Source organism: Pseudorasbora parva, chromosome 24 (genome assembly GCF_024679245.1).
Source record: "Pseudorasbora parva isolate DD20220531a chromosome 24, ASM2467924v1, whole genome shotgun sequence".
Taxonomy (NCBI): Eukaryota; Metazoa; Chordata; class Actinopteri; order Cypriniformes; family Gobionidae; genus Pseudorasbora; species Pseudorasbora parva.
In genome coordinates, this window is record NC_090195.1 from 11,448,097 (window position 1) to 11,474,581 (window position 26,485).

At 37.4% G+C, this 26,485-nt stretch overlaps 1 protein-coding gene across 4 annotated transcripts in view; it reads left to right on the forward strand.

Moving 5' to 3' along the window:
* Nucleotides 1–543: 543 nt before the first annotated feature.
* The window catches only part of fndc3bb (fibronectin type III domain containing 3Bb), a 74,311-nt gene continuing 48,369 nt past the window's right edge, over nucleotides 544–26,485 (forward strand). For 3 of the 4 annotated variants that reach the window (XM_067434373.1, XM_067434376.1, XM_067434375.1), the window contains exons 1-3: nucleotides 544–677; nucleotides 19,924–20,055; nucleotides 20,271–20,346. In XM_067434373.1, coding sequence (XP_067290474.1) covers nucleotides 19,948–20,055; nucleotides 20,271–20,346 — 184 coding nt within the window. In that variant the 5' untranslated portion in view covers nucleotides 544–677; nucleotides 19,924–19,947. Of the gene's footprint in view, nucleotides 678–14,783; nucleotides 15,054–19,923; nucleotides 20,056–20,270; nucleotides 20,347–26,485 lie in introns of those variants that run through there. The other variant, XM_067434374.1, reaches the window with a different exon arrangement.

Sequence of the window (26,485 nt, forward strand, 5' to 3'; positions counted from 1 at the left end):
GCACATGACTTTTAAACCAGTAATGTGTTTTAGATTAAATGGTTTGTATTTTGAAATAAATCAAAATATTCGTATTCAGCCACAAGTTTAAGTCCTAAAGTGTTATATTTAGCTAATTCAATATTAATGTATAATATAATACAAGTTCAAGAAGACATTTTTACAGAAATTGTTTATATATATATATATATATATATATATATATATATATATATATATATATATATATATATATAGTTGATAATTTATATGTATATATTATCAAGAATTTTTGTAAAAAATGTCTTCTTGAACTTTTTTCTTCAAGCTAGTCATATTTTCTCAAGAGAGCTATTTTAAGAAAATGTATATGAAAAATATAGCCTACTGCTTTCACGTTGGCATGGTTGAGACTAATCTATCCAAAGAGGGCAATCTCTTCTAACATCCACCTTTATCATCATCATCAGACATGAGTCCGTGCGGATGCGGTCACTAATGGAATGGGTCGGGAGAGTATTTGGAGTAATACGGTAAATTTTTACACCCCCATGTGCGCTTCCACATAATTGACATGGCGGAATTCCACACTGGTCTGGTCTGGTCCACCGTGGACTTCGCAGCAACAGAATGACATGCTTTCTAATTCGGGCATTTAGGGACTAAAGTGTTGATAAGCAAGATTTACTGAACCCAAGGTAAGTAGACGCGTTTTTGTTCAAAGTAATGTAGTTTAGGAGGCGCGCGGAGACATTGTTTCGCAAAGTTTCAAGTTGCAGAAAAGCGCGAGCCGGTTGCCTCTTTGATGGGAAAGGGAAGTCTTGAATTTAATGAAAACGAAACGAACCTAAACGAAACTTAGTGCTTTAAACTATTACAACTTTTTACGTGAGCTGATTTACTTCTTTTTTATATGAGTCTATTTTGACAGCTGCATTTTAACTAGCAATACTGCAATTTTTAGGCTATGTTCATCTTGTGTATTTTTTTTTTTTTTTTTGGGAAGGGAGGGGGGGGGGGGGATCTTTATGTTGAACACTGCTAGGTTATATCAAAATTAACTACTAAAACACTCATAATGTCCAAGTGAGAATTAAGAGGCTTCGCTATTGTGATTGTCCACTGCATCTTTCCCGGAAAATTCTGGAATTCGACACCGAATCATTACAAAACCGTTTTTTTATCTTTTCTTTTTTTTATCAACACGGGGGCCTATTTGTAATAAAATTATCTTGCATTTCGCATTGCTCCTACACGATTATATAATATATATATATATATATATATATATATATATATATATATATATATATATATATATATATATATATATATATATATAAAAAAGAACAAGACGGGCTAATATGCCAAAAACAGTTGCAAAGTGACACGTCAATTCCCAGCATCAAGTTGTTTGATTAGGCGTCACGCGAATAATATTTTAACGCCTGGGTTGTAACGTCATTGCAGTGAGTATGACGTATGTTGTATAGTGTACACATACAATCCATATCCGTATATATTTCCATTAATAAAGTTGTCTACGTAAATACACTCACATCAAGGGAAGCGTTCTTTTGAGTAGAATCATTTCAATGAATCACTGAACGTGTTCATAAAAAACATTCTGGGCTGAATTTTACAAAAGCATCGTAACTAAAATGCCTGCAAAGATCGTATAGTTTCATTGGCAGCCCTGAACTACTCGTCCTTTGATCATTCTAGAACAGTCCATGAGGTTATCGATTTAAAAAATAGTTAAACTGAGAACCGTTTGTTTTGGACATAATGAGACGATAAAGCTGACCACAGTAGGAGCGTTTTGAGGATTTTACTGGTGCAACGTGAAGTTCCTAAGAGATGTATTACAAAAAAGATGTTGCACGCACACACACACACACACACACACACACACACACACACACACACACACACACACACACACACACACACACACACACACACACACACACACACGTAGGCACTTGTGTGTGTATATACATAGGTCATGCATAGGTATATAAATAGGCCTTTAATAAGGGAATGCTCTTCCACATTTCAATATGTTATATATGTATATATGTTTGTGTGTGTATTAAATAAAACTTAATTTGGAAGTGTTTGACTTGAGTGTAACTGTTTAATCAATTGCACATACAAAACAGTTGTTTTAAGAAATATCTTTGTATTGTTATTGCCAGCAAGCGTCACATGATGACAGTTATGTCACAGTGTAAAATATTTTCTAAATCGTTTTGTTGAACGGAATCGAAACGAGTTAGACTCTCCCTAAGTAGACAGCTTCATTGATTAGAAGGGGAGTGTTCAAATGTTGCAGTGTTGACACTCTCTTGTTTCCTTTGAGAATGATAGTGTTCAAATGTAAACAGTTGCGAAAGAAAAGAACAGACTCTCACAAAATGTGTTTTGGTAGTGTTTTAGGAAAAGACAAATATGGGTTGTGGATCATATTGTAGACCGGCTCTTTTAGTTGGAGGAAACCCGATCCCAAATACATGACGTCATGTGACATTCCTGAGCAAATCTTGAGGTGCAGACTTTAGAGACTCCAACCTTGGCGTCAAGTTTGATTTCTCTCCTTACTACAGTCCTTGCTGTAGTATTTATAGAGTAAAAAAGTGAAACTTATGTTCTGTAATTTAAACTTTGAATCTTTACAGCAGTGCATACTTCACTGAGACTCCATTTAGGACGTTTTATGTCAAACATAGGGTTTTGCAGACTGATATGCACATAGGTTTTATTGAAAGTAATGCTTTCAATTATTTCCAGTGACTGAAATGTTCATTTCTCTGGTGGTTACCTGACCACAGAGTGAGCACTGATTTGTAAGCATCTCACACCCCCATTAAAACACATAGGCATACTCTGACCCCTCCCAAACCTATAGCCCTTTGGCCCCAAATTCAAACATTAAAAGAATGCAGTGATTGTGGGTACACTGCAAAAACAAACCTATAGAATTTACTCAACAAAATTGAGGTAACAATTTGCACTTAATTTGTTTAGGTGGATTTTGAGTCATGTTTTGAGTCAAGTCTACTTAAATTTAACAGCTATGATACACTAAAAGAAATTTCGTATACTCTAATATTTATCAATACGTTACACAAATAAATACTAATGCCTGATTGTTATTGTATACATCTTTTGTAGCTAGCATAGTAGCATAAGTAAAGCCTTCAATATAAGTCAAGTCGCCTTTATTTATAAAGCACCTTATATAATATAGATCCTTTACAGTGATCACCCTAGACTGCCTAAAACAATGGGCGTAGTGTCTGTGACGTCACCTGTAGATTTCTGAAGAGCATTTTTGAACCCCAAAGTGGGCGGAGCAAGCCGTCGCCATCTTTGCAGCGCCTTGACTCCCTTTTGGAGCATGTCTCTAGTGGCCAGCCGATGAATTGCAGTTTAAGTCACTTCCGAGTTTGATTCAAGAGAATGACCAGAAGGTTGCCACATGGTGATAAGAAGAAAATTATGTATTTCGGCTGTTCAGCTGAAGTCAGTTCATGTTGATTCAGTTCCATTGAAAAGATCATCAATTATTAATACGGTTAATTTTTTTCTAGAAAGTAGTTCTGCAAAAAATTATGTCATCATCCAGCTCAGTTCATTTCTCTTACAGCAGCGCCACAGCACAGTACCAAATAGGAACTCAAACTCCATCAGGTGACAGCACAGAATGGAGAAACCAGGCTTAGTCAGGAGGCCAGTTCTCTTCTGGGCAACGAACGAACGGGGTGTCATTATGATTCAGGCTGCATCATATCAGAATTCAGATTGCGATTGGTAGAATTCGATTTCAAGTGAACAAACTGGTGCCTTTTTGAACAAAATCAGGCCTAACCAAAGTTAATTTAGAATCCGTTTTAGGAGTTCAAAACTGGTAAGCAGTTCTTTGGCTGGTAAGCACCTTTAAGCTACCATTGGTTAATGGCGATTACATAGGTGAGCTCTGAGTTTGGCATGGAAATCTTCTCCAGTTCATTTCTTTTGCTTAGTCCATAGAGATCAGACACAAATAAAAACAAGAACACGCTGCTTTATAGTAGAAATTGAAGTTGTGGTTCTAATTGAAAGCAACACTGTTTAGCATTTTCTATACGGTAAAGCTGCTTGATTTAAAGCAGCCTATTTTATATAAATGTACGTAAGGTGACTTGACCGAGTGCCGTATTGCAGGGCTAGTGCAAACATAACCATGTCACTTTGCTTTCTTAACGGCTGTTTTTGCACCACCTTCTTTGTTTTTTATGCTCATTTTTGTTTTTGAGAGGAAAGCGTGCAGCACTTATTTATTCATCTAAATGCCTTTCTCAGCAGTGTGGTTAGTGTCAGACCACACTAACAGTATCACTGAAAAGATATTTCAAACTTCTTTTTATCCTTAAGTGGTGAATGCAAAAGAGTTTTTCTGGGAGTATATTAGGGACTTGAGAAATTACTTGTCACTGCACTGATGTTAGTACAGCTATTGCTCATTTGCATCTTGTCCTATCATGTCTAGTAGACCAGGTTTGTTCTTTAGGTTCTACTTTGAAGAGAGTTGATGTTATCTAGGTAACAGAAATGCTTAGACGTTTGTGCTAATGGCATTGGATAATCAGATGTTTTGCTCTTTTTGTCTCCATCATGTCCTGAAAGCAATTGTAATGATCTGTCAAGCTGTCAGTACTCCTTTGTTGTTGTTATCGAATCGGTTGTGCCGAATTATTGCTAATGCCAACTTCCCCGAGGGCAACTGAGATGTTTTAATGAGAAACGTATGGTACATTTGTGAAGAATTTAGGCAAGGATTTAGCACAGGGAAGGGTGGTGGTGGTGGTAAAGATCTGGTTTAGGAATGGGTGATTCATGAAGTAGAGCATTTCCTGATCACCATCATACCCTTGAGCAAAAAACCCACAGGTTTCTCCTTCAGTGAAATTCTATTAGATTTTTTTCCCCCACTGTTTTCGGTTATGGTTAAGGATTCGAACATGAACAAGTAGTTCTAGTTGATAAAATCACACAGAACTAGGACTTTTATCTGATTGCCTGTTCCAGTCTGTATATTAGTGGTTAATATATATATGGATAAACCAACTCTTTATCCAGGTTACATCATTTTGCTAGTAGGTAATTACAAATGATTGAATAATTAATTCCAACAATTAAAAAAGAAAAACACAGATTGTTACAGGAATATACTTCCTTTGAGCAAGTCATTGAATCAATCATTCAACTGATTTATGCATTTGTTATCTCCATCTATCTATCTATCTATCTATCTATCTATCTATCTATCTATCTATCTATCTATCTATCTATCTATCTATCTATCTATCTATCTATCTATCTATCTATCTATCTATCTATCTATCTATCTATCTATCTATCTATCTATCTATCTATCTATCTATCTATCTGTCTGTCTGTCTGTCTGTCTATATGTCTATCTATCTATCTATATGTCTATCTATCTGTCTGTCTGTCTGTCTGTCTGTATAATCTTGTCTGTATAATCTTGTCTGTAAAAATCATCTTTAATAGTTTTGTGTTGCTCCATTTTAATTCAGTTGTCATCCGCAATGCTTCATGGGATTGTAGTTATTAATGTCGTAAAGTACACAATCTTGTACCTTTTGTCTTTTTGTCCAATTATCAAATGCCTTTTTGCTTTGAATCAATTTGTAATATGGTAATTCACCTCGGAACTTGTTGGTTTTGTTCATGGCTTATAAATCTTTAACAAGGGCTTCTTGAATATCTCTATAGGGGAAAAGACTAATGGGAAAATACTTCTGGAATGAAGGTCACTGAAAAAGTGGGCACTGCTGCATTCTCTTACAAATTCATAGTGTGCTAGTTTGAATTCAATCTGTCTATGAGTCATTTATTCAGCGAATTTATTCAAAAAAACTGATTCATTCAGGAATGAAACAAATGACAATGGCTGAATTGAGAATTGCATAATAGCATACTGCTCTTACTATTTTTACAATATCTTTTATATGGCAGAAATTGTAAAGGTAGTATCTCGGCTCCGCTTGCACATCTTTAAGTGCGAGTCATTGAAGCATTTATTCATTTAATTTGTTCAAAAACACTGATTCATTCAGGATCACAGCTACTGTGCTACTAGTGAACATTCTACGGTTAATTCTACTTTTTATTGGTGGAGCAAACATTTTGTTGAGATGTTTCTCAGCTCAGATCTCTGAGCTAGTGCATCATTCGATATTCTTCCCCTTCTGATCCTGGTCTCTTTGTGCATACTGTAGGTGCATTGGAATGCACAAAAGGATATTTAGGTGATGAGACCAAACCTTTCCTGCCCTTTTATCTCATCAACCATCAGTTGCTGGAGGCTGGATTTTTGGAGAAGGAATATAGGACCGTGTCTCTTCTGCTGAGCATCACAGATCATAAGAGCCTCTTATGCAGCCAGATCCAGCGATGCTTTGCATTAGATGTTTCATGAATGGCTGATCTACCTGCAGTCCTCTACTGTCTACAGCCATTAAGCGTAACATGTTTGGTACAGATGTCCCGTAACACAAATACACACTAACATAGCTTGGCTCTTTATAGCTGAGGCCCGAATCAGGATAAGGAATGTGACCTAATGACCTTTAGAAGAAGAGGGAGGGAAAGGGACTATGGTGAAGAGTGCTGCCTGTTCGTTCTGTACATACGCGTGCACATGTTTATTCCCACTGTGGCTTGGCTAGAGGTTTGTAAACATTTCAAATAATTATTGCAAAAGCATTTATTTTGTGAGCACCAAGCATCATAAATCCAATCCAATAATTTGCTTTGATAGCAATAAACAAAAAAATGTGGTAACGTTTCTTTTGTTTATTTCTAAAAATATTGTCTAAAACTCATGTGTATCATGTTGTTGTGATAACCATTCAGTGACATCATAGATTTTTTTTTTATAAGCATAAGTTATTTGTGAGCTGTATGTGTTTGAATCATTTATCGTTGATTCATGCTGTAATTTGACTCATTAAAAAGAACCAGCTCTTAAGAGTCATTTGTTTAGGAATCAGACTACCTTATTTGCACTATATATGTTTGATTCACTAAAAAGTACTGGCTCATAAAAGTCATTCTTTTTCGTGATCTGCAGTTCTGGACTACTTTGTTACTGCATGCTGTATGTTTTGATTCCCTAAAAAGAGCCAGATCAAAAGAGTTGTTTGTTTGGGATTTAAACTCCATCCCTAAGCTAACTTTTGAGAGGCTCTCTGCAGCATGTAGACGTCACATCTTTTTTTTATTTGTTGTTCGCGTTATTAATAGGTGTGTTCGACTTGATGCAATGCTGTGCAAAGCACTCTGTGTATGACCTCAAATCGATTTGAAATTATACAGAGCCGTCTGCTCTCAGATCGCTCTAATCTGTATTTTGATATCATACTGATCAGTCTGCACCATGCCGCTTGAACACAGCTATATATTTTATCACCTAAAAGAACCCATTCATAAAAGTCTTTTTGTGATTTGGTTTACACTGTATGTTACACTGTATGTTTTGACTCACAATAATTGAACCAGCTCATATGAGTTGTTTGTTCGGGATTCAGACTCCACCTCCAAGCAAACGTTTGAGAGGCTCTCTGGAGCGTGTAAACATCATCTTTTGGTCCCCAATAGCAAAAACATATCAAAAAGAAAATGTTTACAGGCTTGATACACTGTAAACCTGAATACGTTGGGCTAACTCAAAACGTTTTAACTTAGCAGAACTATCAAGTTTTGAGTATTTTGATAGCAATTAAATGTGCACTGTGTAAATTTTAGAGGCATCCAGCGGTGAGGTTGTGAAAAGCAAACGCCTACCACTCACCCCTCCTTTTTAAAGCAAAGCTACGGTGGTCGACACAGGTCATTGTCTGGAACGGCAGGGAGTAGTTTGTGCTCTCTAGAGCGGTTTGTCTGTTTAGGGCTACTGTAGAAACATGACTATACTAAATGGCGATTTCACTCTAAGGAGACTCGCCGTGTATGTAGATAAAAATTGGCTCATTCTAATAAAACATAATGGTTCATTATGTAAGGTCTTTATGCACCACTGAAAACATAGTTATGTATATTATATTGAATTTCTGTTAATGAATCCTCATAAATACTACACACTGAACTGTAACAAAATATTTAGTTAATTAACTTTTTTATTTTCAGTTCTTTCAGTTATTTACTTCACTGTTAATTAATAAGTTGTCAAAAAGCTTTTTTTTTTATTAAGAAACTCAAAGTTTAAGTATAGATTTTAGTTTTGCACTCGTACATTTTTATTGTTCTTAACTTGAGATATTTGAGTACACTGATTTATACAATTAACTTACAATGATCAGGTTACCTCAACATAAATATTTGCTAGCTATAACAAACTAATTCAGAAAATGCCAACTTGCTGATTTGCTAACATGTTAACAATAACATGGTACAGCACGTACTGAATGAGTACAGCACTTAAAACATGTAACTTACCTGCTCTCAAACCAAGCAGCATGCGTCACTTGTCACCATGATGCTAACTCTCCAGAAACCCACTTAAACAGAAACTCTTCTAAATTAGCATAACATTAATCCCTACTAAGTCACCCTTACCATTAATCTTGCATACATTACACACGTTATATAACGCTTAGTTTTATAATAATAATAATAATTCATTACATTTATATAGCGCTTTTCTAGGCACTCAAAGCGCTTTACATAGAAGGGGGAATCTCCTCAACCACCACCAATGTGCAGCATCCACTTGGATGATGCGACGGCAGCCATATTGCGCCAGAACGCTCACCACACACCAGCTGATTGGTGGAGAGGAGACCGAGTGATTAAGCCAATCAGGCTAGGGGGAAGATTAGGAGGCCATGATGGACAGAGGCCAGTGGGCAAATTTGGCCAGGATGCCGGGGTTACACCCCTACTCTTTATCGAAGAACATCCTGGGATTTTTAACGACCACAGAGAGTCAGGGCCTCGGTTTAACGTCTCATCCGAAGGACGGTGCTCTTTGACAGTACAGTGTCCCCATCACTATACTGGGGCGTTAGGACCCCAGTTTGGTTTTAGCATTTACTCTACCTTTTGAGTGGCATGGGCAAAGCATGCTGGGAAATAAAACATCCCTGTCTAGTTTCAGTTAAGCTTAAGTTAAAAAATGAGTGCATTCAACTCAAAACAATGGAAAGGTTCAGTTTTATTTCTAAATGAACTCATTTGTTTAATTTAAGTGTGTCCTACAAACCAATTAAGTATTTTGAGTTTTAGGGTTTACTTTTTATTTATTTATTTTTTTAAGTGTTTTCCGGGGAAGCACATATATCGGCCACCATATCAATATCGGCTGAGATATGATCATTTTTAATGTTATTGGCTCGATAAGAAAATGTAGCTGATACATTATAGCAAATAAATGCATAATTTCTTTCAGCGGAGACACTTCAGATGCACACTGTTTACAATGATGGTTTTGAATTGATTGAAATATGACTGGAATACTTTCAAAATACAGTTAAGTGCAACATGCAGGACATGTCTGTCAAATAGGCTACATAGAATTATAATGACAACATTATAATTGTGTGCTTTGGACATGGTGAGACTTTTGTTTTTGTAATAAGGTTCTCAGACATTACCGGTATATAAAAATGTAGACTTATATTTATCTGAAAATATATTAGTTATCAGCTTTCAAATAGAAAGAGTTATTGTATCGGCCACAATTTTACTATCCGTGCATTCCTAGTTTCGTTACAAGCTGTTCACACATGGGTGATAAAGCGAAAAATACTTGAAAATTCTTAAATATAGCCTAGTCCATTTTTAAGAAATTCTATTTTTTATCTATCACTCTCACCCTTTCTTAGTCTATTCCTCCTCTTTTATTCTGTCCCTGGACATAATATTTTATATTTTATCATATTTTAAGGGTGTGAGACTGTATACATTTCTCTGCTGTGACCCTGTGCAACTCCTCCGTGTGACTGGAGAATATGATTCACTCAGTTTGACCCAGTTAAGATGCTCCTCTGCTCCTTTTCAGTGCTTGGAGGCCAGATCACATTTCATATTGAGGTTATGCAACACTGAATTTGGATCCTGGGAATCTGTGTCTTCTTTCTTTGCACTGTCCCTCATTTTTTGTCCCTGCTCTTCTTGTGTCTTACTGTTAGTTCTGTAAGGTGAGAGTGGATGGAGTTTCAGTGCGTGGAGAAACAGGGTCAGCTTTTTGAGCTCAGCTGGGTGTGTAACTGCATTATTGTGCCTTCAGGGAGGAACCAGGTCGTGCTCCAGAGTCTGTGGTGTCAGTGTTGGGTTACACCTATATCTCCTAAACAGGAGAGAGGCGCTGAGACCGGTCCTGATGCTGTTATATGGACCAAAGGAAAAGAAAATATAATATAATACAACAAATGATTGTCTTAGACAGCAATGAGATTAACGAGAGGACATTTTTGCTCTTGAGAAACAGTCTTTAGTAATCTCTCTAGAGTGACAGAAAAGATTGCAACAATGTCACAAGCTGTTCAGTCAGATTTACCGAGATACCAAAGTCTGAAATCAAATGCAAGGAATTTCAGTATGAACTAAAACATTTCTCATTAAAATTATCAGGTCTATCCACATTTATTTTACAGCTCTATACTCATTTTTTGTTTTGTTTATTTCTTCTGAGGATTTGTCCTGAGATAAATTTGATACTAGTGTGAAACATAGTTGAGAACTTAATTAAAGGTGGGGTCGGCAATTTTGGAGAGGCTAGCAAGCTAGCTTTGAAAGCATTAGATCCTGGGCAATATGGAGCAAATATATATCTCGATATATTTAGCTATATCTTGATATCTTTACAGGAAACCCCCCAAAAACTACTGCAAAAACAAATATGCGAAATACCACAAAGTCTTTTTATTTTATTTTATTGAAGTGCAAAAAGTTAGGCAGTTCAAGCTACACTGTGTGATATTTTCTCCCATCTGGCGGTGAAAAGGTATATGACCATCCAGTGAATAATAGTTTCTGTTCCCCTCAATTCTGATTTCGTTTTAACTCCTAAGGTGGCTGATTTAGTCCAAGATTAGCATGGCAATCCCCCTCTTCACATTCGACACGGTGCCATCGAGTGTTAAAACACAAAAGGCGAAGCTTGAATTTACGGGTATGTCCCTCTTTGGCTAATGTACTTTCAAGATGGAGGGGCAACATGGCGACCAGCATCCGAACCCTCACCCGTATGTATTTTCAATGGCATATTATAAACTTATGAGAATACTTTATTACTTGAAAGAAGTAAATGTACATTAATGAGCACATATATTTTTGAAAGAACTAAGTGTTTTTAGCTAAGAATAAAATAAAAAAGTTACACAGTGTAGCTTTAAAAAAAATCCCTTTATACAAAAATAATAATTTAAGTGTAAAATAAAGGAAGAAATAATACATATTGCATTTTTTTTCATTCCAAAATTAAACAGCTGAACTCAATGTAGGCAGTGCATATAGAAACAGGGCTTCTGCGACATTTAAGATAAGCAAAATCCCTAATTACATTAACTGTAAAATAAAATAAATAATACATATTGCCTTCTTCATTCATATTTCATGCTTTCAAAAGATTAATCAAAGACTCCTTTTTTATACTTAAAGTAAACAATAAGCATTTTGCAGAAAGATGGGGCCATGACTGAGATATAAATAAACAGATTTTTTTTATAACACCACTTCCTGTTAAATTTATAAGGGCTTAGCCTACTGTGATCAGACATAGCCTACCTTTTATCTGTGCATATCCAATAATCGCAATAATCTATTTGCTTTTTTAGTTTTAATATGAAAAAAGGTTTCATCTTTCAAGTTCGGTTTAATTTGTATCAAAATTCAAACAGTAGATGTCGCGTTCTTTAGCCTACTAAAGCGTGACGGAGCGCCTCAGTGTAAGCAGCAGATTAAAGGAATAGTTCACTTTAAAATGAAAATTCTTTCATCCTTTACTCTCCCTGAAGTTGTTTCAAACCTGTATGAACTTCTTTCTTCAGCTGAACACAAAGGAAGATTTTTTTGAAGAATGTCAGTAACCAAACAGTTAACTGGAGCCATTGACTTCCATAGTAGAAAAAAAAAATACTATGGAAGTCAATGGCTCCAGTTAACTGTTTGGTTACTGACATTCTTCAAAATATCCTCCCTTGTGTTCAGCTGAAGAAAGAAATTCATACAGGTTTGAAACAACTTGAGGGGGAGTAAAGGATGACAGAATTTTCATTTTAAAGTGAACTATCCCTTTTAGCAGATCACATTCACATGAGCTGATATTCCCTTCTTTTCCAGTTACAGAACGAAATATGAACGACAGAAGGTAGGCTATATGATACAGTACAAATTACAGAAGAGCACTCTCTTATAGGACACCCGGGATGTCGCGTTTTTCCCTCTTGGTTAAAACATGAATAGGCCTATTCATCATAATCCCGTGATAAAGCTGACAAAATAATAATAATTATATATTGCAATAATTTTAAAATGTTTTCAAATATGCGATCATTTTGACTCACAACTTGTACTTTGAACTGCATAAACTGGCCGAAAAACCATGCGATCAGTTAGACACAAAACATAAACTGACATGATTGCGGCTGCGAGTGCCAATCACCTCACTGTGGGTGAAACCTGTGATTTGAACTCCTATGATGAATTTTAATATTTTGTTATGAATTTTAGCAAGCAGTTGTGTTAGAAGGAAAATCATGGTCTCTAAACTAAGTCCTGAACAATGAGACATGGCCCGAATGCAGCATTATCTCATTGTTGTAGTCCAGGAGGAACTTTAAAATTTGGCTGCTGTATGTTTGCGGCGTCATGGATCATCAGACCAAATGCAATGATTGGATGAATATTTTTTGGTCCTGAGACTTTAAAACAAAGTGACAAAAAAACACTTTCCCTACCTTTTAAAGGGATAGTTCACAAAAAAAGTCATTGTTTACTAACCCTCATGTGTAGGCTATGTACTGAAATTTTGGCTACCTAAAATGAGCGTGTTCAGCATCTATTTCATACACACAACGTGGATAAGGTACACCATTACATCTTACTGAAATGAGTCCTGTCTCATGCAGGGCCTAATTACTCGATCAGCATTTCAACCGGGGAAAGACAGCTTCTAGGCTTTACAATGTCACTTTACTGTACGTTACATTTACCTCAAGAAAGCTATTCAGTGTCTATAAACTCATTAGTTAGCTAGAAAACTACAGAGAGGAGCATTTTTCTAAATATATGCACTCACTGTATTACATATTCATTAGTTTTTTACTTAACCTAGTAATGTATTCATTATTTAATGTCTGTCATGAAAACAAGTTAAATTGTTTAAATGTTTATTTCACCAACTATAGTAGAAGAAAAATAATACTTTTTCAAGAAAAAGTATAAAAGTAATAGAATTTTCATTAGGGTTCATCGCTTGTATTAAATCTGCATGACTTTCTGTCTGCTGTATTACAGGTCTTCTGAATACATATGATTAGGGATGTGCGACTTCTACGATAATATCGTAATTGTTGTTTTAACGATGTGCAAGCTGACACAGTTGAGCAAATTTGGTCCTGTTCTTTGCGATTCCATCTTTTAAACTTTAGTTAGTGTGAAATGTTGCTGTTGGAGCATAAATAATACCTGTAAAATTATAAAGCTCAAAGTTCAATGCCAACCGAGATATTTTATTTAACAGAAGTTCCCTTTCAAAGCCTACAGCGAACGGCCGGTTTGGACTACACCCCTGCACTTCCTTCAGGAATGACGTCACTAGAACCGTTTGTTGACTAACCCTCCGCCCACAAGTACACGCAAAATAGGGGGCGTGGTCTTGTTGCTCTCCCACGTGGAGAAGAGCGCGCATTCAGCGCTTGCATCTCCCTGTAATGGTAAGAGGCGGGACATTTCCGGGGAAAGTGCGCTAAGCTGCTGTCCAATCACAACACGGGAAGCGCTGGCCCAATCAGAACTCGTTACGTGTTTCTGAAGGAGGGACTTCATAGAACAAGGAAATCATCAGGCCGTTTTTAGGACAGAGGAAACAGCGTTGTACAGATAAGTAACTTGTGTGAAAAATTGTGTGTTTTTTTTACACGTGAAACATGAACTCATGTTATATTGCACACTGTAAACATAATCAAAGCTTCGAAAACACGCGAAGAATGGGACCTTTAATACGAGTGTAACAAATTGTTCTTATACCGTTATACCATACAATTAAAACCATCATTTTAATTGCAGTGTCACTTCGGAGCAGCATTCAACAGTCTGTGTAAATCCATCAAAATGCAAAGAAAGTATATTTTTTTGTCAGTATAGTATTTGTACTCCCTGCATATGATAGCTTCATGGATGAGACTTAAATGTATGTGGCTATTAATAATCTGAATGTGGCTATTAATAAACTGAATGTGTGCGTTTACAAAGGAGATTTCTGTGTCTTGTATCTTTATTGTTATCGTTCACACAAATGATATTCTGTTTATTATAAGCTTGTGCTTGCCATTTAACTCTTTCAAAGTCAGGTGGATTCTGATTGGCTGTTAATGTTTATATCGTTAATCTTCTGGAATAAAATGGTTCTGACAGCGTTTCCAACTATATCGTTCTTCTGGGCTGTTATCGTGATAGTGGTGGTATGGAAATTTAAATTTTGTTATTGTGATAGTTATCGTCTTTGGTGTGAACAGACTTTTACAGCTTGTAGTTCTAGCTTTGTAGTCATGCTGGGCAACTCTAGGTACAAGCCAGGCTAGCAAACCGACTAGAGCAATCTACTAGACCAGACACAAATAAAGGCCAGTCAGTTGGTTTATTATTCTGTCACACTCCTGTAATGTGTCCTTGATTTCCTGTCTGTTCCTTGTCTGGACCGTTATCGCTTCAGTTCCATTGTGGCTGAGATATTTGTGTCGAGATATTTTTAAAGAGGTGATGTCATCTGGCTGTAAATGCTGATCCGAGTCACAGACGTGAGTCAACATCAGGGAGATGGAAATGCTGTGCGCCCCGAGGTGAGTTACTTTGCAGGGGAAAAAAATGTGACATTTAGATTGTTTCATTCTCTGGGAATGTGTGTGTGCAAGCCTGAGCGTGTGTGTGTGTGTGTGTGTTTCAGCTGATCAGGGCTGAGAGAATGGATGGAAGGAGAATAAAAGAGAATAAGGGGGAGATGGAGAGGAAAAAGTGATGGTTTTCTTGGTTTCCCAGCTTCCTCAGTGTTATTATGTGCCATTAGCTGGATTATAGGCCCATGCTAGACTGGGTCCACATCTGGGACTGTAAACCTGCCAGATGCAAGAACAGATTTCTAAAAAGAATTAAATCTGTCTTATGGTGGTGGAGTGTGTGCGTGTGTGGCAGGCAGGATGCTGTATTACTGCTTGGTTGCTGTTGTGAAAATTTTCCAAATTACTTTCTAATGTATAGCTAGATGTAAATTGATGTAGGTTGATTCCCCTGAAAAAAGTGTAAACATTTAGCCTAAAAATTTAGACGCACCCTAGCGGCAGCAAATCTAATCTGCCCGCGAGTGTTGTCTAGCAACTCTCAATACCCTTCTGAGCTGTAAATGCCAAACGCTTGCCGGGCCAATCACAGCGTGTATAGAGTCGGTGGGCGGGGCCATAATGACGACGGCCGAGTTGCGCTTGCGTGCTTCTAGTAAACACAGAAACTGGCGAACTGCGGTCTTTAGAATCAGCTTTGACCACGACTCTGGAAGACTTGGAGTTAAGTTTTTCTCTGAGAAAAGAACAAAGAACGGCACTGAAGTCATTCTTAAAAAGGGAAGATGTGTTCGGAGTTTAGCCGACCGGATACGGTGAATGTTTAATCTATCAACGAGCTCCATTTCACCTTCGTTGCTCTGGTTGGTTGTAGCGCTATCCTATCGCGTGCAGAGGGAGTTTGAAAGACAACCGTTTATCCCGCCCCTCGGATTGAGCCGTCAATGGTGAGTTTCCAGACCAAACATCTTGATGTGGGTCTGGCTTGTCAGGCTTGTAAACATTGGCTCTGTGGTGCTGATAAAACATTGTCTTGACTGTCCTTTACCCAGCAACACCGGCTTAGCCAATAGTGTGAGTTTGGTGTGTGGCTATCTGTTGTATCAACTATTGGATGATGAGCATTTGGGAAACCTGTTTGAAAATAATCAGTAACTTTGTGGAAATTACACTTTTTAACAGTAATATTTAGAAATGCTGGTCTGAATTTTGCTTCTCTGAAGCGTCATGCCTCAGATTTTTTGTGGCATTTTAATGTCCTTTCTGGAAATCTAGAGGAGATGCATAGCGCATAATATTATAGAGATCGCCTTTTCAAAACTTCAGAATTTTGCTATTTCCCTTTTTATAACTGCATTTAGTTGCATCTTTATCAATCTGCACTCTGATTCATGTACTCTAAAATCTGAACCCCTATACATCCAGGTCTTGAGATGTAGTAGATGTTGTCACCAAGGGAATGATTGTTTCATTAGTGTTGTTTTGGTTCTGTGAAAGGCGTGCTGTTTGGCTGTGTGACCGACGGGGAGGTGGTCTAGGGAATACCCCACATCACTGGAACCTCAGCCGTGCCATGAAAGGACTCTGTGTCTTTCTTGATTGACACTTGCTGTGACGTGGTCACAACAACATGACCCGTGAAGGTAGGGGGTCCTGCCTCTTTGTGCGACACCCCCCGCGCTCCCCTCTGCTCTGACATTGTATGAATCTTCTCAACTTTTCTCTCAGGGGATTTAGCCCTTAAACGCCCCCCTCAGCCCTACAGAAGTTCAGACTCCAGCCATCCTCAGGAATGAGGGGAATTAGGAGAGTAGAAAGAAAAGAAAGAATGGACTGATTGCTTGAGGGGTAAAGAGAGAGAGAGAAGTTTTTTGGACCCCAGAGGCCTTGGTGTGTTAAGCCGTAGTGTTAATGATTTTAGTTGGGTGGTAATTAAAGGCCATGGCAAAGAGCGCAGGGGAAAGGAAAACAAGCATGCTCAGAATGAGAACCTGCAGGATGCCTTAGTTGTGCTTCAAGTGAGGTGAATATAGAACTTCTGTCCATGTAATTGTTAAAGACACACTGGTCAACTGACTATTCTTCCAAAACCTGACTTTTTAAAATAATTTAAGTTAGGCTTTCTTTCTTCTTTGGGGGGGATGTCATTTGGATTTTTTTTTTGGAATAATGATACATGTTGGACCAAACAACATTAGCAACTTTTGGGAGGTTTGTTAGTTTCTTGGAATAACGAATCATGTTGGACCAAACAAAAGTTGCAAAAATGTTGGGGTTTTGTTTGTTTGTTTGTTTTTGTTTCGTTTTGCTGTTTCTTGCAATAATGATATATCATGTTGGACCAAAAAAAAAAAGTAGCAACATTTTGGAGTTTTGTGTGTTTATTTTTTTGTTTGTTCGTTTTGTTTAGCTGTTTCTTGGAATAACACATGGGGCCTATTGCACAAAACTAGGATTAGAGATTAAGTTGGGATATCTTGGTGATCTTGTCATCTGTATGCAAAATTTAGTACACCGCTGTCATGTAAACGTGCCCTGAAGGTGCACACACGCCAAGAACGATAAAAATAACTTCATATTGGTGGATAAATTAAGCCAGGATCACCAAGATATCCCGGCTTAATCCATTATCCTAGTTTTGTGCAATAGGCCCATGTTGGACCAAACATAAGTTGCAAGTTGCAGTTTTGTTTTTCTGTTTCTTGAAATAATGATACATTTTAGACCAAAGAGAAGTAGCACAATTTTGCTGTTTTTCTCCTTTTTTTTTCTCGCTGTTTCTTGGAATAACACATGTTGGACCAAAGAAAAGTTGGACTAAACACAATTTGGGGTTTTGTTAGTTTAGTTTAGTTTAGTTTGTTTGGTTTTATTTTGTTTTGCTGTTTCTTGGAATAATGATACATGTTGTTTCAAAGTAAAGTAGCACAATTTTGGTGTTTTGTTTTGTTTTGAGGTTGCTTGGAATAATGATACATGTTGGACCAAAGATTTTGATAATTTTTTGCGTTGGGTTGTTTTGTTTTGGTAAAACCAAGTTATAATAATATAAAATATATAAAATATTAATATACATAAAATATATATGAATAAAGTTAAATGTCACATTATGGAGATTGTAGGTTGCGAACCATTTCATGTTAACTTCAGGATGTTTTCTATTGTGAAATCCAAGGCAACAGGTTGGCTGTTGGTGGTGTGTGTTAGCATATTTGTGTGTGTGTTTTAGCAGTGGAAGTGAAGGCATTTATGACCCAATAAAAAGCCCCTATCTCTATTCTCTCATCTTCCTCTTTCCTAAAGATCAGAGGACGTCTCGGCTCTCAAGTCTACAACTCCTCACGTCTTAAACATTTGTATGTAGAGATTTTTGTGGTTTTTAATAGCCAGCTGAAGTTATTCTAACTAAAAAATGCCACAAAATTCCATGATTTTTATGGTTACATGTGTTTTATGAACATTTTGCTATAGTAAAAACAATATATTGACCTCATGGTATCACCTCAGAATTTTTTCATAGCTTAAGACTTCTGTCTGTAATCACTGTAGTTGTTGTTGTTTTCACGCGCTACTTCAGAAAATCAGATGAATGATTTTTGTCGCTCTGGGTTTGACCCCTGGAGATCACGTGTGTGTTTGGAGTTAAGTGGGACAGGTTATTGCTTTCGTGGAGGGAAATGGCACCAGTCAGCTGAGGAGATGACACTATCATTGCTGATCTTTCCCCCACTACCTGAACTTTGGTTGTTTAAATTTTAAGAGTGTCATGTGAAGCGAATATGAGAGGTGTGTATGCAGCACAAGATTGCGCTTGTTTTGAAGACAGAAGCAGAATGCCTTTTAACATAAAGCTACACTAGCCTATAGAGTACTTACAGATGCACAGCAAACTTGACTGCCGAGCAGGTTTGTTGTGCAAGTGTTTTAAACGTCAGAGCCTGCACAATGCACCATGATGATCGGTGCTACATATACTACGTCTGAAGGATTTTTTTTAACACAAGGTGAAAGATGCTGCATTCATTTTTAAATGTGTGAACCAAAATATTAAGAATGAATTTTAAGATGGCATATTTAGCAAGACGCTAACACTTGCATACAAATGCACTAGACATGCTAAGTGTACATTTGAATTAAAAGCTGAATTTATAATAATATTTTTATAATTGATTTCATGTTATGGCCAATAACAAACACATGGCAATACATATTTCAAATTTAATATTTAATTGAATTTACTATTGAGCTGTATTATTTTTTCTAATAAAACCTGTAATAGTAAGTTTCAGTGATTCTTAAGCGAATTTAAGTATCAAAATATGTAATATATGAAACATGGATAAACTATACATTATGAACTCTTCTAAAGCTAAAGAAAAGTTTTTTGAGAAAGACAAGAGTATGTTGAAGAACATGGCTCTTCTGCCGCTCTTAAAGATAATAAAACTTGGGGCAAAAAAGTGCATCTATTTCTCCCTGCGTGTTCAAAGAATCCTGGGTTTTTTTTCGTTCTTCCTTTTTCCCTTTTTTTCCTCTCTCTCTGTCCTGTCTCCAGGCTGTGGTGGAGAGACTGTCGCCCAATAACTGCATTTTATATACAGATTACATCATCCTTATACAGATTACATCATCATATAAACATGGGTGACATCATAATGATTTCACCCCTTTCCATTACTGACCAGTAGCTCTTCACTGAGTCATGAATTTAAGTGTATTTGATGCGCGTGTCTGGATCTGCTTTATTCTTCATTATGTTCTCATCATGGCTGATTTCAATTGTGGCTAATTGCTCATTTAAGGAGCCTTCTGGTATATAGCGACCGTTTCATTATACGGTCAGATATTATTTGAACAAAGTCTGTATCTTTCTCAGGCTGTTGCACGGAGGGCTCCATGAATGTTCGTCACCATGATGATGACGGACCAAATGATGGACCTCTCGCTTCCATTGGGCAACGAGGTTCCCATGATGCACCACATGATCAATGGCGATGCTCCACAGCAGGTGAGTTTAGGGGAGTCTATCTATTGTCCCTTTGTTTGTTGTTATTGATTTATTTTTATTTAATAAATTGTCAGTTGAGAAAAATTAAGATCTCACGACCCCAGAAATATTCCTCCAAGTCAAAACAGCTCTTTAGCTAAGAACCTTTAGCTAAAGACATAGAATTGCCTCTAGTTTGACGTAATGGATATGTGTGATCTTGTCTTTTTTTATAGGTGATCCTGGTCCAGGTGAACCCAGGTGAGACGTTCACCATCCGCACAGAAGACGGAGCTTTACAGTGCATCCAAGGTTTGTCCAATGAAGATTTTCTTTTCCTCCACTGTATCTTCAAGTAGCTTTCTGTTGCTAAATGTTGCTGTTGTAATCTGTAAATGAATCAGACCTGCTTTGAAATGAATCAGGGTGTTTTCACTCAAGCTTTTGGTGCCATTCGAAGTCTATTTTATGTTCCATTTGTTTATTTGGCGTAATGGCTGCTTTCTAAACTCATGCATGCTCAGAGATGTAGTAAGGTGTGCGATTTGGATGGTTCACAGCTGGTGTGAATCCAAGAACAGAGACGAATTTGGCATAACTTGTGAAGTATAATTAACGTGTCAATGCATTTTGTATTGCTGCTTGTCTTGAGTGAAATTGCCTTTTAACTTGCATTTTAACTTCGCATCTCTTGAAACACATCCGCACCAATTTAGCAAATGTCTAGGACTGCACAATTAATTGAGATAAAAATAGATATATTTATTTTGTTTAACAGTTTTATTTAAAAAAAATAATAATAATAATTAAGAAATTTGGCCAAATATTGCGGCCATACAAACAAGGACAGCCAACCTGGAGATTTTTTTTGGTTGCAACTTTATCACAAAAACAAACCAAAAAAAAATTCCTCCTAAATTGCGCAGCCAAAAAATCATCTCCGTAATAATTATTTGCAAACCTCTAAGGGATCTAGGCCATGTCACAGTTCTACAAAACCATTTCTAACCCTCTTGTGTGTTTGGCCAGTGGAGAGGCATTCGGTCACTGAATCTTTAAACTAAATTATATCTGACCTCATAATGTCTTTTTAACTTAACAAAGGCCGCTGGATTCCCTCAGTAAGAGTTTTTCAAGTGTATGTATGAGATTAAATATGGAGAATCACAGTAGCCTAGACCACAGGACACTGGTTCCGACCGTCTGAGCGCCCGCATCAATGTTTACACAGCTAAGAGGAGCTGCAATGACTGTTTAATTCAATTTGTCCAATGAGAATAGCCGAATCAGCAGCAGAGGGGTGTTTGCTTTATGGCAGAGATGGAGCTGGCAGCTGGCCGACAGAGGAGCGAGAGAGAATGTAGACCGAGAAGGAAAGTCTGCACCTCACAGGTGTAGAATATGATTCAGTTGAAGGCCACGGTAATGTTCTGGCATGTTCAGGATAAGAACTTTGTTTAATTTTCTAATGTTTGTTCAATCTTTGCCAGTTGGCCGTGCCACGCTGGATAAGGCGATTCCCCTGTTATTCTATGATATTGACTTTGCATTTTTGCAAACAATTTGCTGATAAATGTTTTCCCAGGGCTGGGCAGTGTACAGTTGGCTTATCTTTATTAAAACAGTTCTGTAAAGAGGTTGCACATTCTATGTGTGTAATTCAGAGGCTTCCCAAGTGGATGCTGCACACTGGTGGTGGTTGAGGAGACGTCCCTGAAATGAGTGTAAAGCACTTTGGGTGTACAGTAGCACATATGAAATGTATAAATGCCTCATTCATTCATTCATTCATTCATTCATTTGTCTAAAAGAGCAAAATTAAGCTCACAAATCACAGTTAATTGACTTTATTTTTGGGCAATCGTGCAAAATTGCATATTTTCAAAATCAACTTTGTTAGACTTTCCGAATGACATGTCTGCTAATTGGTGTTAAAGGGTTAGTTCACCTGAAAATGAGAATTCTGTCATTAATTACTTACCCTGATGTCGTCCGAGACCCATAAGACCTCCGTCCATCTTCAGAACACAAATGAAAATTTTTTTTTTTTTTAAATCTGATGCCTCAGAAAGGCTTTCATAGACACCAATGTCATTTCCTCTCTCAAGACTCATAAAAGGCACTAAAGACGTCGTTACAAAGCCCATCTTACTACAATGATTCTACAATAATTTTATGAAGCGACAAGAATATTTTTTGTGCGCAAAACCCCCCCAAAAAACGACTTGTATAGTGTTGGGCCAATTTCAAAACAAAGTTTTGAACATTATGAATCGGTCTATCGATTCGGATCGCCAATGTCACGTGATTTCAGCAGTTTGACACGTGATCCAAATCATGAATCGATACGCTGATTCATACCGGTTCAAATCTTTTCAAATTCGGCCCATCACTATATAAGTCGTTATTTCGTCTTTTTGCACACAATCACTATGCTCTCTGCTTTATAAAATGATTGTAGAGCTGTAGTGAGATGGGCTTTGTAACGTCGTCTTTAGTGCCTTAGTGTCTTGAGAGAGGAAATTACATTGGTGTCAATGAAGGCCTTTCTGAGCCATCGGATTTTAACAAAAATATCTTCATTTGTGTTCTGAAGATGAACGGAGGTCTTACAGGTGTCAAACGACATTAGGGTAAGTAATTAATGAGAGAAATTTCATTTTTGGGTGAACTAAACCTTTAAGAAAGTTACCCAAAAATTACATTAACATCTAAATTCTACTTCCCCCTCTAAATCAGCTTTCCAGCCAGGCGTAGGGCTTTTGATCGTTGTCTGCAGGATTGACACCAATTTAGTCCTCCCGAGTAACCGTCAAGAAATTGTGAGGCGTTATAAAAACATGTTTTGCTGCTCAAATGCATCACTTTGCGTTAGTTTGCGAATCCTTGCAGACACATTGTCGACTCGCTCTCATCAGGAGGCCAGTAAAATACACACACATGCTTGCATTTCAGAATAATGACCTTTATATGCTCTCCTCAACTTTATTTATTTTTGTATTCTTGTAATCAAGTTAGTTCACCTGATATTCTTTGTTAAATGCTCTCTGCGTCCTTGTATTCTATCCCTATCTCCTTTCCTTCACTCCTTTTCTCTGGACCGCGTAAATATGTTTCCTGTTGATGTGGCTCAGAGGCCTCCCCCCTCTCTGTGGCCCCCCAATCCCTCACCCCTTTCCTCCAGCACCGAGAAACAGAACTCCAAAAGGCAGATGTCTAATATTAACAGCCATGGTCCCAAAAAACTGTGTGCAAAAATGTCTCCCTTCTGACAGTCAAGAGAGCAAGAGGCCTTGGGCAGACGTTTAGAAGCAAAGGAAAACTTCTAAAAGAATGTGTACATATGGAGATCAGGCACCGCTAACGCACCGCACCTGGCTCGACGCTCTTTCCAGGTTAACCCTGTGCAGACAGCAGTCGCCTACAGCCTCAGGGGAGCCAAAATACGTACATCACGCAACTTGAGTCTTGGGGGGTACGAGTCCTGCTAAGCGTTTGATCTCACTGTGGGACGTGCTGGTCTTGATGAACATCACATTGCTGACTTTTGTTAAAGCATTATGAAATGCACCATGTCTGGCTCCTCTCTATTTTGGGGCCTTCTACAGGACCCGAGTGGAACATCCAGAATTCCCTTAATGTAACGACATTGACGTCTGCAGCCAAGTTTTAGAAACCGAGTTGTGGAACGTCATTCATTAAATTGATCAAAAGTGACAGTAAAGATATATATACCATGTTACATATTAGTTATTTCAACTAAATGCTGTTCTTTTGAACTTTCTAGTCATCCAAGAATCCTGAAAAAGTACCTCAGTTTCCGCAGAAATATTAAGCAGCATATTAAGCTGTTTTTAACATTGATAATAAGCATCACAAAATACATTAATTTTTAAATATATTAAAATAGAAAAATTATTTTTAATCGTAATTTCACAATATTTTTTCCCCTTTATTTATGATCAAATAAACATGGCCTTGGTGAGCATAAGATATTTATGTTGTTTCAAAAACAGTAAAATATCTCAACCAAAACTTTTGAATGGTAGCATATATACATCACATTTACATTTTGATATTTATGGTACTTCAAGGTGCTTAGAGAATATAGTAGGATCACCACTGATACTACAAATTTTTTTTTTTTTTGACATGCTACTATAATATTTTGGATTTGTTCCATGCCAATACCATGGCATTCTTGTAAGTACATTGTAAATACTATAGTATATTCATTTTATAGTACACCAGAGTACATGAAGTACTGAATACATGAATACCATAGTATTATCGTGAGACCCTCGCTTTACGATTGTACTGCTGGAATACTCTTTGTAAGGGTACTGTGCTTGTACCAGTTTTTGGACATGTTCAAAAAGAAGTTTTACCATTTGTAATTGATGCAATTTAATGCAATGCATGGCTTCTATGCACTTATGTGTGCTTTGTTTCTAATAGGGAGTAATGGTTGTCTGCTATCACCAGACCAAGCTAAATCTTTTAAGATTAAACATTGGTCTAGGGAGTCCGCTCTATATTTTCTACTGCACAAAAGGTGTGATTAACGAGCATAGTTCAAATGACTCTGTACGCAATTGGATAGTCCTTCAGCCAATCAGACCTACTATCTATCTTCTCTATCCATCATCGTGTTAAACCCACAAATAGCGCACCCTGTGGATAAACCAGTCTGTGATGCGTCCCTGCAAATGTGTAACAGAAGCAGGATAAATGAATGTACAGGTTTCCAGCCTGAGCTGCAGGGCGAAATTAAATCGCTGGCATATCAGGCTGTTTACCAAGTCTAGAGTAATGGTAGACTTGACATCTTTCTCTCTTCTGACCAATGTCATCAAGTCCATAAAACTTGGATATGTACTTGTGTGTGTATTATATTTACTGTACTCCAAGGTACTTTAAAGAAAACTATGGTGTTACCACAGACCCTTTTCACATTTCTGGGTTCTCCGAGGCGGAAGTCGTCATAATAAGAACCTTTATTAGTGGTGGTGAACAGAAACAAGAAATATAATTGTTGTGTTCTCATTTGCTTCAGTAGCAAAATAAAAAAAATCCATGATAGCATTTCTATGACTTTATAAAAAACTAAAAAAAATATTGAGAAATGTGTAAAATAGAAAATCTCACTCTGCAGCACTTCTGTAATTAAATTCCCGAGTAATATAACACACATTCCTGGTTTCACAGACAGGGATTCGATTAAGCCAGGATTAGGCCCTTTAAGTAGCCTTAATAAACGTTCCTTAGAAAAAAAAGCATTACTGGTGTGCATCTTGAGACAAATCAATGGAACTGACATATTTTAAGATCTGCCAGTGCAAGTGACTTTGAGTTAAAACAGATCAAACATGCATTTTAGTCTGGGACTAGCTTGAGCCTCGTCTGTGAAACCGGGGGCAAAATATAGTGTTGAAATAATCAAGTCATCACAGTCTTTGAAAAATGTCTGTTATGTAGTATGAAAACATCATAATCATAAAAGTAGTAGTGTCCAGTATCTAGTAGTGTCCAAATCTTTCTGCACTTGCACCCAAACTGACATTCTCACAGACAGTAGATTCTCTATGTGCAGAGATGCATATACATGCAAAGAGACGTTGATGCCTCCCATAGTAGCCCGAACAGCAGAGCAGGAGTTCCGGGAACAGATGGTGGTTGGTTAGAGTTATAAAAGTGCATTTATTTATACCAAACTCAAGTCAAGTTGGTTATTTTGCTCTCTCCATCTTGCTCTTTGTTGTTCCTGTTTTCCTTTGCACTGTTTTGCTTTTTATGGCATTTGCTGTGTTTTTTTCCCCTCGTTTAGTGTGTGACTGTTCTCATCTGGTCTGCGCTCTTTCCTGGTGGAGGAAACCCCCTCTGCCGCACAGATGATCATAGCAGAGCTTCAATTCCATTCCTCTGACTCACTCCGCTGAGGAACAGTGGATTTTTTGTGCATCATGGAACGGCATAGAGAGCGAGAGAAAGAGAGGTCTGAGGAAAAGGGCAGCGTTGTGTCTCAGTCACGTCCTTTTCATGGCGCACCCTCGGTGTGTGTTCGTGAATATGCCAGTCTTTTCGAAATCCGTTGGCACACTGGGTACTTTTTTTGAATGAAAGCACTCAGAGGAAAACTTGTTTGCTCAGAGCTTGCTCTTTCATACCTCAGGAGACAAAGACAGCTTGGACTCAAAATTGACCGTTTGTTTTCCCTTATAGACTTATTGTGCATGAATCATTGGTGAATGTTATTCCTGAGGAAAAAAGTCTTTGCAATAGCTCTTCAAAACTTTCTACACCTTTGAAATGACTCTTTTCCCCCACTGACTGACATCATCAAGCCCTTTTATGTTTCTTACCTTATCATGAGCAATCTGTTCCTGATGGATATTTTTTCCTGATCACTGTATGATCAGGAAATGCCCTGTTTCACTTCTAAACGTCACAT